Source organism: Xiphophorus couchianus, chromosome 16 (genome assembly GCF_001444195.1).
Source record: "Xiphophorus couchianus chromosome 16, X_couchianus-1.0, whole genome shotgun sequence".
Taxonomy (NCBI): Eukaryota; Metazoa; Chordata; class Actinopteri; order Cyprinodontiformes; family Poeciliidae; genus Xiphophorus; species Xiphophorus couchianus.
Window position 1 is genome coordinate 7986777 of NC_040243.1, and position 14848 is coordinate 8001624.

Below are 14848 nucleotides of genomic sequence, written 5' to 3' on the forward strand. Positions count from 1 at the left end.
TATATTTACGTATTTTGTATGTGTATTGTATAAAACTGATATCAGAAAAAGAACAAAGGACATAAAAGAACTGGGTGAAAATTCAAGGAGTAAGAACACAGCAATGCCCCTGCTTAAACAAAATAAAATCACAGCAGGTTGTACAGCAGCATAGTTCCCCATTCTGTTCTTTGCAGCTTTTGAACAGGGGAAGAACAGTCATGTCTTCTTACACAAGAAAAAATCCTGACATGAGCAGTCTCTATTGCATTGACTCCAATTTAGGAATGGATCCTCTGTAGGAACAGCTTGTTTTCAAGTCATCTTTATATTTAAATAATGCAAGATGTTCGTAGAGAGAAAGGCATTTACTGCATTTAATATATGTTTTTTATGAAGACAGGCGTCAGGAGTTTCTCTTGTAGAAGAGTGTGTCAAATGCAAAGTAAATAGCTACTGATTGTAAAAAATAAAAAAATACCAACACCGGCGGCAGCAGCACTTCTTGTGACCCAGCGGTAGGAATGATTTTTTTTTTTTATATGTCTGGACGGAGTTTATCAACGTAAGTGACAACATAACTAGCAGAGGATTTGTCACCTTTAATCTGTAATATACAGGAAGAAAGTTGATTTTTGTAAGGACTACTTTCATTATCACTATATCCAATATGGATTACCCACCAAACATTGCAAGTGCAGCAAAGTTTACCATCCTTGCTAACTTTAGACTTTCACTAAATATTCCCATCACATTATCATCACACATTAAAGCCCCAGTAAATACAAGAATAATTTCTGGTACATTGTTGCATCTTGTAATTTACTTTATACTGTATCGTTACAGTCATAAGTGCTATAATAAAGTAAACTCTATTATTACATGCAAATTTAGCTCAATCTGCTTTCTAAGCACATTCAAATGTAAAAAGTTAGTTGTAAGTTGAGTTGCGAAAAGGCTTAAAACCTGTTAATACTACCAAAAAAAGTCAGGGGGCCATAAAATAGCCATCAGAATTACATCCAACACTTCCCAAACAAACTTTGCAATGTCTTTAATACCTTTTAACCTTTTTAACAAAATAATCTAAAATGGCGAACAAATCAGAACCTTTAGGTATGTTTCATAATTGAAGCAAACATGGAGGAGACATCCTCTAGATTTGGCAATGCTTTCCAATTACTGTTACCGACACTAAGGTTTTCGAAACATGAAGCACAAATATATGGTTGTCAGTTTTCCCCTTAACAGCATATTTTATGGATTAGCATAAGCTAAACAAGCTCAAGAACAAATTAAAATCTGAGAAAACTTCAGTTTCATCCATCTCTTATATCACTGGAAAATCTTGAGAAACTTCTAGACTTTAATCCTGGGAAATTTAACACCTTATTGTGCTGAGCTGCATGTTAGTTGTAGATTACTTATAGATCTTTAAGGCAACAGCTTCAAAATGTACAGTTTTTATGTAAATTTACACAAATAGCAAATAACTATACTCCCATAAAGTCAAATCATTTGTATTTTATGTTCTGCAGCATCAAGTATTACACCAGTAAGACAGACTGTAATAAATCTCTACCATCAGTCACAGAGGTAGGGTCACAGAGGCCCAATACCCTGCCGGTGCTGGGGGTCGGATGGGGTTGTGAACAGTGTGCAGACAGTATAGACTGTGTAAGAGGCAGGCGAATGGAGACAAAACTGTGAATGCAGCATTACGTGACAGAGCTTGGCACCCAATCCTTGAGTCTAACAAACTACTGAGGATCCTCTCAGTACAGGATGACTGGGTACAGGATGCGTCAGAGCCAGCAAAGATCAGGCAAAAGAATGGAAACTCCAGTCCTGTCAGCACTAAGAGGGAGCTGAGAATGGGGTGGGGCTGGTGTTGTGGTGAGCGGACTTGACAATGGTGATGACGCTGGTGGTGGCCACTTTGCCGGGTGAAATTGGCCCCCGGGTTACAGTCCTGGCGAAACACTGCAAGGCCTCGTACTTAGCTCGCAGTGCATCCAGCTCCAACCTCATGCTGGCATTCTCTCTGGCCAGCTTGTCCACCTCCTGCTGCAACTCTGTCTTTTGTCTCTCCAGCTCTTCCTTCTGGGTGACACGCTTGATGCGACAGCTGGCTGCATAGCCTCGGTTCTTCAGGGTCCGTCGCCGCTGCTTCAGCCGGACGACATCTTCCTTCGTCAGTCCACGCAGATGCTGGTTTAGCTCCCGCACTGACATGGCCACCAACTCATCGTCGCTAAGCGCCGGGGCATTCTCGCCCGTCTCCTTCTTGACCTGTTGGAGGGAGGACGTGAGTAAAGAACAACTCCACATGCAAAAGCAATTTCATAAAAAATGTCTTAAATTCATGAGGCTTACCCTTAAAGCTTTGCTTGTCTTGAAATGAGTCGTCATTCCCTGCATGCAGAAAACTGACCAGAACCTCACAGTAGTTGCACTGAAAATGAAACGGATAAAAACAGACTATTTAACTTCAACTACCTGGAGAGCAACATGTTAAAGGTGATTGGCAACACATTTAGTTAACCCTATCAGTACCAGCTACCCGTTCCACGTTTGTCAAAGAAGGACAATTTTCAGAGTTGTCAAATCTGATTCATTTGGACTGAGAATCTAGATTTTCTTTTCATTTCTCACTCTTCCCAGACACATCTCACTCCCAATAATGAAAGTTGTCAATGAATGGTCATAACCACCATTTTTTGATGCCATTTGTTTTAGACTATTGCTAAATATCTGAACAACATACAATTATTTGGATAGATGAAGAAATACTGTTGGAAATAAAGCTTATTTATTTATATATCTGATTTTATATAACTATAAAATTCTAATATAACACCTATACAAGTCTAAAGAGCTTTAATTGTTCTTTATCAGCAAAATCCATCACATTGGTTAAAAGCAACACTTGTCCATGTAAAATCTTGTATGTTTATAAACTGGTTGCCATGTATGCATAAGCTAGGTTAATTAAAGTTTGGTAATTTCACTTTATTGTATAAAGACTGACAAATGCCCCAATCTCACTATAAGCTTTACTGAAGACCAGGTCTCCTTAGTGTATTATATATTTTTTTAACGTAATAATTTTGACAGTAGCTTGGCTACACATGCCAGCAGATGGCAGCAAGCCTCCACGTTAAACCTCAGTTTTTGACAGCGTTTTGTCTTTTCTGTTAAGAGTGATGTGAGCCAAACTTGTTCATTAGAACAAGCAGAAATAAAACAGCTAAGCCCCACCAGGTTTTTCTTTCACAGAACTCTTTAAAGATTTAAACTTTCAGTGTGTCTGCCAGAGCTGTGTTTTTAAGGCCCCTTGGCACTTATTATACAGCAGAATAGGTTTCTCAGGCTGCTCTTATGACCAAAGAACAAGAAAAAGAAAAGGGGAGAAAAAACTGAGCTAGTGTGGCACACATCCCCCCAAGGCTCCATTTCAGAATCTGCAGACCAGCCTGACTGGGAGTTCACTGTTCCATGCTCCACAGCTACCATGGAAACGCCCTGTGAATGGGCGTGGGAGCATGAGTCACATGGTCAGCAAAAGGGTAAACAACTCTCATTCATAACCACAGTATGGCCCTTAGATAGTGTTAACAAAAAATTCAAACTTGCTTAAATTTGATCATAATACTCTCTCTTAAACTTAGCTTCTGTGATATGTCTCTTAATTTTACCAGTTAGCTTGTATCTCATCTTTTGCAGAGTGTTTAATCTTTTAATATGATGTCTGTGGGTCTACAGTCAAGCTGCAGTGCTCCACTCTTTCATCCCACATCAGTTTAACATTTGCAGGTATGCTGAACTTTACAGAGGAGTACAGCGGTGGAAAATTCCAGGAGGGAGAATGTCACAGGGAAATAGTTTCCTTTACAGTCAGTGATGTATTTTTGTTGCGAGACAATGTAGTCTATCGATTTAAGGCCGTCTCTCTCCGGTTGGATCCTCTTACATTGGGCTTTCCTGAACTGCTCCATGCCCTTATTTAACTCTAGTGGATATTTTTAGCTCACACTGCTGACATAAAATTCTGCCAACTAAACAAATCTAGGAGAGTATGTGATAAGTGATACTTCAGAGAGAGAGAGAACAAATATCGTCTGCAGCACTTTGAAAGGTAGCTTTCACTGGAAAAAGCGCTCCGGGTGCTGGGGGGCTCACTTCATGATATTTATCATGTTTTCACATTTTAGGCCATAAATAGGTCTATGCTAATTCAGGAGTTTATAGAATGCAGTTGAAAACTGCAGAGAAGTGAAACTGAAAAACAACCGCGTTACTCTGAAACATCAAGAACTTCCCTTAGAATAGTTAAAAGGAAAATAAACAGAAGCAAAATACATGAAAGGTGCTAAACTATGTGTGTGTATACATCTGTTTAGAGTTTTGAGAACTATCTGGTCTAATGTCTCATTTACACAGCATTGCATTATTGATATTTCAGAAGCTTTAAATATTGACGGAGAAATAAAATAAAGTATTTCCTGAAACAAGTTAGTCTATAACAAGACAATTTTGAGTAGTATTGTGTCAAAAGGAATCCCTTGTTACATTTGTTGTCTTGAAAGTCTTGAAAAAGTGGTGTAGGGCCTCCTCTTCTTCAAAAGGGGCCTCCGGCCAGAATCCAGAAGCTGAGTTGTTGCCCTGAAATTCTTCAGCCATGTGCTTATTCTTTTTGCAACTTGCACTACGGTATGGTTTTCATAATCAAGTTTCCACAGAGGGAAAGTAGCAATTATGTCACACAACCAAATTCACTCGTAAAGACGAGACACAAACAAAACATGGCTTCTTAGATCAGGTTTTCCATAAGACAGTCTGAGTAAATTCCTCAAAGCAAAGCCGCAGATGGCGGGTAAAAAAAAAATTAAACAACTAAAAACTAAATTGCATTCCTGAGCGAGCACACATGTGCAAACCCTCACATGCATAGGGGTAAATCTTCTCAGAAGAGAGAAAGCATGTATTCTGAAATGTGTTTTATGATGTACTCGTGTATGGGATAGGAGTCACAATATCCCCACTCTTAGCATAATGGTTGCAAAAATTCCAAAATGTCTGGAATTCAAAAGGGTCTCACATTCACTGCTTGCCCAAACAAATCATCCGCAGCCTTTGCACATGTGTAAGCACTTCACCATCACTCTTTGAGGAAGGAAACATAAACAATACAGACCACTTTTAACTCTCAGATTCCTTATGGTTCATCTCTGCAGAAGCATGTCTAGTGACTAATAGCTAAGGATAACTTTTACTCAGCAGTACTAGAGAGAGCTGTGCACATTCTTAGTGGATGTCTTTAAACCTTTAAATGTATAACTAAAACTTTGTCCCACAGATGTCTGACAAATAATCAGCCTAACATTTTCTGTTATTGGAATTCTAGCATTTCTGTTTGCTAAAGGCCATAATAAAGAGCACGATTTTCTTAGCAGATTATTTCTTTCATTTATTTAATTTTGGAAGTTTAGAAATATTCAATTTTAATTTCAACAGAGAATCAAAAGGCCATACTTCCTGTATTTGCAACTGAAATCTGTCTTACTTTTTTGTGCTACTTTTGGAGTTATGGCTTCTTCTTCTGAGTGCTCTTTCAGATCATTCAGCACAGGACTTGCTACTCTGTGGATAATGAACTGATCTAGCCAATTTCAGCCAGAATCTTCATTTGCTTTTAATATGAGGTTGACAGAGCTGCATAACATATTGTTTCACAGTCATCGCAATATCAGTTAGTGCAACAGATTGCAGTATTTTAAAGAATGTTACATTCCATGCAAATAATGCTCCCAATAACATGTTTAGCATGTAGGATAAACTTTAACATCCTTTCATGCCCACACTACGTGTTTTTTTGTGACTGAGATGTTAAAGTTCACAAGGGGGTTAGAGATATTGAGATGAAGGATAAGAAAGAAATGTGTCAGGAAAATACAGGGTAAATTCTAACCTGTATCTACTGTCACTGCAGTATTCCATAATAGCATAGCAATATACTGTGCAGGATTAGTTAATATGCAACATTTTCACATTCATCTCTGAGGTGCAAAACAGAGATCCTTATAACTTCATATAATTGTTGGAATAGAACAACGTGGGCCCTTCAAACATCTGGAAATTGTACCAAGGGATGGTCCAGACTTATTAAGGTTCATAATTCTTTTGCCAATTCAATGAACATACAAGGAAACAGTACATTTGATGGTTTCCATGTAAATACATATACAGACATGTAATCATTTCACATAATTTAAAAAGAAGTTTATAGATCAATAAAATAATCAGCTGGGCCTTTCCAGACTATTTACAGGTATACTAGCAAATCTCAATTCCAAATTTGAAGTAAATAAAATAATAATAAAAACAAATCTAAAATAATTCTCATCATTCTGACATTTTTTGAAACATAAAAACGACCCCATCTAATGTCAGTGAAGACAAAAGGTTATGTGAATTAAAATAACTTGTTTCAAGTATTCAGTTTATTAGAAGGAAGAGACACTAACAGACTTGTGACACCAAAAAGCCTGCACTTAACATTAGCATAAGAAGGCAAATAGAAACAAAACAAATGAATCCAAAACAACTTGATTCAAAAAGAGGTTCTGTAAACCTTTCCGCATGATCAGTGACACCAACTATTACCAAATCTTGGTTACAGCATGATACTGTGGGGCCCAGTCACCTCCTAAAATAAACAGCTTATCAAAAGAGTTATGAGCTCATACTCCGGAGCTAAAAAAGAGCTGACTTGTCTTTGTTCTTTTTTAAGTCTGAAGTAAACAGAAAACAGATTCGTCTAGACTCTTCTAAGAAAGCTTTTCCCACACTTAATCAAGAATGCAAGGAGATTTTTACTCCCGACTGACGTGAATGGCACTCTGCTCTTTCTCCAGCACAGCACATTTGGTGGGATGTTATGCAAAGGAAACGGAGAGCATAACTGCATGGTGAGTCATGCTGTTTACGGGTAAAAGCGACGGCCAGTGGCAGGGAATCACACCCTCCTGATCTGACATTTCCTGGAAAATCCCGTTGTTTCACAGAGAGGAAGGAAAAGTACAGAGAACTTTGGAAATAGTTGCTACGATCAGCCGGAACCTTTGTGCGGAAAGGGAGGAGGACTCACGGAAAAGATATTCTCCCAGACACTGGGATAGAAATGTTAGGAATGCAGGGAGGAAACACGCACTTCTATTCACTTTTTTTTACACTGACATTAAATATGAGTGAGCAAGAAAATGATCATCAGCAGGATTCCATACATTAATTGTAGTGAATAGTTGAGAGGTTTTCCTGCAACTTTTAAAGACCACCACTTTGAATGCTTTGGATTATTTGTTTGCCCTGCTTATCACCTTTTATTCTCCCCACAGCAGTAAGAAGCCACTATTTGATGCATTCAAAAAAGAATGCCTCAAAATAGATAAAACCCAGGACCAGCCCGCAGCATAAGCATCACATGCGACTTCTGAGGGTCACCCAGTAGCTGGGGGAAATAATTTAAAATAGCAGTGAATATTTCGCAGGTCAAGTTGGGAAAAAATGCTATTGCCATAAAGAAACAGTGAAACAAGACAGCTGTTTAATGATTGATAAAATAATAGTAATTCTCTGAAACTGCTATGCCATTTTTGAGGTTGCCGTTTTTTTTTTTTAAGATGGTAAAAGTTTATTTTACTTTTGGCCCAGCATTGCTTAGCTAGACCTTTAAAGAAAATCTGATCAGTTAAGCAAAATAAAAGAGAGTTATGTACTGCTGGTACATAACTCTCTGCTCATGTCTGTTCAATAAAACTCTGTTTAAATATATCTGTACTCTCCTTTTAAGGTATTAGTTCAGGCTCATTAGTTACCTTCAAAGCAAGCTGTGGCAAACTCTGAAAGCAAAACAAAAACAAGCTCGCCATAAATGAGAAATTAGGAAGGTGCAATAAAATCTCTGGCCTGGACATGAAGATGACTGCTTTGAGCGTGACCTAACTGTTTGAAACTGTTTGAAAGTTTTATTTTCAAGTCCACTTGGAAAAAGTGCTTAAGTTATTCCTCATTTTTTTGGCTATTAACATGAATATAAATACTAATGAGGCCTAATTAAACTTTCGATAATTTAAATGGCAATTTTTTGATGCTCTGGAAAAAATTAAACCATAGGAGTGACAACATAGTAACATAGGAACAATTTATATGTAGTGCAAGAATACTGAGCTGGCCAATAGTTTAGCTATCAGCACTGAAGTTTCCTATTAACACATTGATCACCTCTAGATCAAACCTAAAATAGTCTCATTAAACATAGACTGGAAAATCCTACACCAAACAGATATTCCTTAAAGAAAGGAATTGCAAAATATAAACCAGAGACTCTTTAAATCTTTTCTTTTTTTACCCTAATTGAATATTTGTTTGTTAAGGCCCATGATTTTTTTAAACTTTTGTTTATGAAAGCAAAAGAATAATAAAAAAAAAATAGGATTCATAGATTCTATTCTTGTTCTCACAATAACAATGCTGTGTTTGGTCTTGTGAGCTGGATGTATTACCATACCCTTTGACATTAATGGGGCAGTGGTGGAAATTAGCCCCTGGGCCCCTGAATAACCTGAGACCGGCTTTGTTGAAACATTATGAGCTTGTGAGTTGAAAGGAACCTTTTAAGACTTTAAGAGGAAAAGCAGAGAAAAAAAAATCCTATTTGCAATTTTAGGTGGCAGAGAGAACTGTTTCAGGAAGAAAAACACATCTTCATTCAATTATGTCTTATTTTTCCTGTTTATACCCCACTTTGCACATCCAACAGTATTAAAAGTATATGATGTGTAAAGGTAATTATCAACAAAACTTCTTTTATTCCAGTAAGAGGAGCAAAACACATCACAGTGAACGTGTTCCATGTGAATCATACCATAAGTGACCACAAATATTTCACTTTCACAACATTTCACCACAATGGCCTGAGCAATTGGCGACACTGATTTCATCAATCACCAGACAAAATGGGGGGACTTCTCCGCGAGTGCTTTGGTGGCACAATGAGTCAGCTGTTGCAAGTTCTCCCTCCAAAAAAACACATCATCACTTTGGTGACTGAGCCACATGTTAACCTTATGACAGCGCAATACACACGCTACGCCCTCCCTCCTCCAGGCTGAAAGGCGCCCACCAGAAACAAGAATGAATCAGAACATCCTCCTGGCTTCGAATCTGTGGCAGATCTCAGTGGAATAAACCATTGAGAGACAAATATTTTCCATTTATTAATCACTGGACCTCAACCACAAGTCCAAAATGTTATGCAGAAGACAATGCAAAAGTAATGAGAATCATGTGCCATTATGTCATTGGCCCATACAGGACGTCTCCCTTATCTTGGCCCAAGAAATGACGATTTCTATCCCCCAGAAATCGTAATAAAACAAGTGATAAGATAACGGCACTTGTTCCATTTAGTGATTTATTGTTTGTGGAAATATGCCTCTTCCTTCCTCTCCTCCCTCCTGCAATGGACTAGTCAGCCCTGGTGGTCTCTGGTGCCCTTTCTCCCACATGTCTACAATGCAGACCACGTGTTGATTCCGATGTTAAAAACGGTAGGCTGGCATTTTGCATCGTAGGAACCTATTATAGAGGGCTGAGTGTTAGAAACAAACTAAAAGGTTGTGAAAAATGTGCGTGGAAATAGTTTCAGCAGAGACAGGTGGAAATTCTTGGATTATTTCACTTCCTTTTTTCTTAAAAACTTGATCCCACTGGCGATATTTTCATTGAAAAGCACGACTATTATAAAAAATTAAAAAGTGTGTTTTTAATTTGTAATGATATTCGAAGGTCTTGTCATTTGAGTGTTCCGCTTTGACGCAATGCTTTTATAAGCTATTTTAATATTTCATAGGTTTCAGACATACAAATTATTTGACTATAAAAAACTTAAGGATAATAAATTTAAGTATTTTTTATGGCTTTAATTTAGCAAAGTAATAATAATAAAAAGAGGGAAAACATCTTCAGCAGTTCTGATAATTTTCCCACTTCAAATGCAATCACTTTCTGTGTACTATTTTTTTTTTTTTCTTTTTTCTCCAGCACCAACACGTGTCCTCTCGGCTCAAATAATCCACAAAGTCAACATAAACTTCCAGAACCACTACCAATAAGCTTCCTAACCGCCCAGTGAATCCAAACACCAGCGTGTCTGCGCCTATACATCAGCGTGACAAATTTTACCAATTTTCTGAAGAATGTCAAAACATATTTCAGAAGAGCAAAAAAAAAGAAAAAGGAAAAAAAAAACAACAACCATACCTCTGTGAACGCGGATATGTGTAGACTGGGATGCGTAAAGGTGGCGGAGTAAGTTTCCTATCCAAGCGGCGAAGTGAGTTGACCCAGTCGGCGAGACGCGGCAGGAGGGTAGTGGTGTAGCCTCGTACTGAATTAACTACAAAACAACAACAATGTACCAACATTCCACGCTCTGCTTCCGCAAGCGCTCACGTCACCTATTCCTCGTGACCGCCCCCTCCATTCATGAAAATAACTTTCTGCTGACGTCAGTCTAGAGAGGGGGGCCCGGGGCGGGGGGAGGCCAGAAATAGAAGACAGATACTGCTGGCAACCGCTTTTGCTTACTTTACAAAACAAATCAAAGTCGGTTTGCCCGGAGACATTCTGGCTGTTTACCTGCTGTAATTGTTGCTCTCTCCGCCAGACGGGCCGCCTGTTCTGTGAGTGGACACTTTCATGGCCAGGTTTTAACTACAAGGTATTCAAAAATGTGCTTTAACGGAGGGAAAACAGCGACGCCCCCCCCCTCTCCCCATCCCCTCTGTCTGCCTTTTGGGAGCAGCAGCATTCCATTCCTGGGGAAAGTATGCAGAGTAGTAGCCCAGAAGTCACAGGATTTCTCTTATTTTAACTGCAGCATGTGGCGTCACTGCTATTTTTGGGTAATTAACTACTGACCTTAAATATGTTAAGCCATATAAGGTCGAAGCTTTTATTGATTTGCCGGTTCAGCTTTTCAGCTTAAAACAATCGGATTTATTTGACACTGGTAATAAGAAGAATAAAAACACTGTTTACACTTTAAACACCTATATATAGCTCACCCAAATTATAAGCAGACTTTGCGTCTACATGGGACCTTGCTGGCCAGGGGGTCCAAGACCACTTGAATTTACACAACAGCTCAAGGTTGCAACTTTGAGCTTTCATACTTTTTGACTGTCGGTCATTTCATTCCTGACTTTTGTCTCTTTCAAAATGGTTCCTTCATCCATACGAGAATCTATGTACATGAACCAGGTGTCAATTAATTTAAAGTAATTTTCTCTCTATTTGCTTATGACCTGCAGTGAGAAAAGAGGTTATGTGACGTTGCTAAGCATATTTTACACATTAGATTTATTTTAGTTTGATCAGGAGACAGATGTATTTAAAAAAATAAAAACTGAAACGGTCCAAACTTCGGTCAAAACAGCAATCAGTGCAAGTAACGTGAAATGAAGAATATTCAGTAAAATAATACACAATTAAATTAAACTATACATTGCCACGATTTATAGCTACCAGGACAAATTAATTGATTAGCAATGGTAATGGAGTTGAAAAGTGTATATATTTTTTTTACTGGAATGGCAGCATAAGTGATGAAATGACAATTTCTTGCAATGAATATGCTCAAATGCACCACCAGTGATTTATATCGCACATTAAACCACCTTTAGAATTTGAAAGTTGCAATAACATGTCTACATTTGATGCTAGTTTATTCATTTGTGTTTCATGTGTCTCAGCTGGGGGGGGGGCACAGTTCATGAACACACTGTCACTGTTTGTTGGTGTAGATCAGTGAGTAATAGGGTTTGTTTGCCCGTGAACTAAACATTAAAACTTCCTTTATCTTATGATGAGTGTAGTTGGAAGTGGACCCCTAAAAGGAACTCTGCTCTGGGCCCCAAACAACATTTGGCCTGTCTATGGGGGACACAGTCAAAATTAACAAAGGAAAGGATTATCCCCTCTTTATAAACGCTAATAATTGTACATTACTTTGTTTATATAAATATTTATCCTTTAAACTTGTGAAATAATTTATGCACATTGTAAAGCATCACCTCTTTACACCTTGCAATTCTGTAGAGTCCTCGTGTGTGTGGGTGTGTGTGTGTATGTGTTCATTTGTCATTGACCATTTTAGGTCAAACACTGTTTCATTATTGAACTTGTTTGCTCTGTGATGCTTAATTTTTTTTTTACAACACTATGTTTAGCAGCAAATGAGGAAATGCAGAAAAAAAATCCGTCACAGTCACATGCATGATGTTATCTTAACCTTTAGATACTCCTTGACTTATGCCTGATTAGTAATTGCTGAATCGAATTTTGTAATTGCATTTATTCAGACAAATAGAAACAAAATAAGTGTGTCTTTTACCTGTGATTATGTTCTGTTTTATCCAGATTACTTACATTAGAGGAAATTATTCATTAGCAACGAGATTTTGAACTCACAAAGGAATGTTTGTCCAGTATCCAAAGGCACATTCTGGAGAAACTGACTCAGATTTCTTTTAATTTACTCTGTCTTTGCACCATACTGACAGGTTGTAGCATTAATGGTTACTGTCCCGGTTTATCTTATATGACTCCGAAGAATGGTATCTTTCTCTAAATCACACATGGAATCAGTTGTTTGCTGAAGATGGTGAGTCTGATTATTGCTTGTGTATTGCAACAGTCAAATGGCTCTTGAACCTGATGACTAACAGTCTTTTGTTTTCTCAGGTTGTATCACCGCCTCATTAACCACAAGCAGCACCACAGCATTTCCTGTATGTAACAGTCAGGCAGATGCATGGGTTGAAGAGCCAATCCACCTCTGCTTTTTTTTTTTTCAACATAGAGTTAAACGTAAGAACAACAACTCCAAATATTTAGATTTGGAATCTGAATCAACTTCATATATAGGAACTTTATACATGTTTTGATAAACAAACATTTTCTCGCAATTATGCTGATAAAGCGATAGATTTTATGTAGATGTTAAAGTTCATAACAATGTGAGCACATCCATTGTAAGATCTGTTGCATTATTCCATAATTTGAGCTGGGAGAATAATAAATATTGAATGAAAGTGGTCTGATAATGGAGCCTTGGAGAACTTCATAGCTAATTGTTGTGCACTCAGTTTTATGATTGCCAAGTGACCAAAGTAATCATGGGTATACCAAAGCTGCTGCTGCTCCTTTGCATCAGAAGGGGTCATTCTGACACGGTTTAAGTATCAAAGCCTCATGAACTTCTACCTTTGGAGGTTTTCTACCTCTATTCCACAAGGAAGACAGAGTATTGATTGGAGATTAATACATCCCTTAGAAAAAGCTTTAAAGTGTTGTTAGAGACACTGAGGGATTTGAAATGGCCTTGTTAACTTTACAGCTAGACCTCAGACAAGCAGAATATGTGGAGGAATGGAGGAAGGAGATCAAAGAAAATAGCATACGATCTAGATGAAACAAAGAGGAGATAAGATTGCATTATTTTCCACATACTGATTTAACATAGATTAGATGACATAAAATCAAAATAAACAACATGAATTTCAAAGTGTATGGGTCAAATGGCATCTGATGGGATCATAAACAATTATAGGCCATCCAATATGAAATTTTATTGTAAAATACACCAAATTTGCTGAGGAAAAACACTAAACCTGGAGCATAAATACTTGAATGAGATTTATTTAAATGAAATTAGCCCAGGCTAAAGATGAGTTCACATAAACTGAAAAGAGGTTTAGACTGATGTGGCCAAGTCATATTTAAATCTAATGTTGATTAAAAAAGCTGAGAAAATTTTGAGAAACATATAGACTGAATCTGAAGAAACACGCAGAGTCAGCGCATCACAGAAAGAGATAAGATCAAGCATCTGTGGGAACATTTCTGAAATTCTGCATCAGTCAGATATCCAGCTGCTCTTTCAATTGAACACTGTCTTGCTGGAGTAAGCACAATAATGGGACAAAAATAAACAAATATGTTCAACACGTAATGCACATTGAAAAAATCTGCTCCAGAATCTACCTGCTTTTGTTGTTTTTTTTCCCCCTGCTGGTTTCTCTATCTGTGGGGTCTGCTTTCCTTTCTGCCAGTTTTGGATTACAGGAAGTAACACTGACTCACAAATCTTTTTTCTCTCTGACTCAGACTGTTGAAGGCAGAAATCTGATCTGGTTGAAAGAGGCCCTCTGTTGTAAAGAACTCTTTTTTTTGTTACTTCTGAGGGTACTAGATTGAAGCAAAAGACCAATGTTTAACTTGCAAGAATTCCTAAGCTGATTAAAGCATTGAAAATGAAATGCGTAACGTAAAAATATTTTTTTAAAGTAAGTTTTGAATAAGTTTTCTCAGACACAGCATGCTTAAAAAAATACTTGGCACATCAGAAGGCTGCCTCTGGCGCACCATGAGCCGTACGTCATCCAAGTTGAAGAATTGTTTTTTTGCACACTTGTAGACTCCCAGAGTGACACAAGATTTAATTTGGAGCACTTATTAGACATTCCACTGACTTCACCAAAATGTGTTTCATATAAAAACACTTTACGTAACCAGCTGGCAGTACAGAGCTGCATGGAAAGGAACATGGTGGGGTTACAGTAGCAGTGGTGGCAAAAGCAGCAACTGGAGAAGCCTTTGTGGATTGATTTCAGTGCTACAAGGTTCTGCTTCATCACAAGTATTAAATTAACAAAGTAGAAGGTTATGGTATTGGAATCTTCATTTACGCATTTCAGTGGGAAGATGGGAAAATCTTTCCATACTAAAGCGTCTTGTCACAGCT

At 37.9% G+C, this 14848-nt stretch overlaps 1 protein-coding gene and 1 long non-coding RNA gene across 2 annotated transcripts; one reads left to right on the plus strand and one right to left on the minus strand.

Annotated features, from left to right (window-relative positions):
* Positions 1 to 4: 4 nt before the first annotated feature.
* Positions 5 to 10690, minus strand: mafk (v-maf avian musculoaponeurotic fibrosarcoma oncogene homolog K). The gene is made up of 3 exons (XM_028042106.1): positions 10303 to 10690; positions 2356 to 2434; positions 5 to 2271 (listed from the first exon to the last, which is right to left on the minus strand). Exons 1-3 carry the CDS (start codon positions 10464 to 10466, stop codon positions 1837 to 1839), a joined length of 678 nt encoding a protein of 225 aa, XP_027897907.1. The 5' UTR covers positions 10467 to 10690; the 3' UTR covers positions 5 to 1836.
* A 1510-nt stretch (positions 10691 to 12200) lies between these two features.
* On the plus strand, positions 12201 to 13449 carry LOC114160347 (uncharacterized). Its single transcript, XR_003598749.1, has 2 exons — positions 12201 to 12706; positions 12787 to 13449. It is a non-coding gene; the product is annotated as an uncharacterized LOC114160347 (long non-coding RNA).
* Positions 13450 to 14848: the final 1399 nt, after the last annotated feature.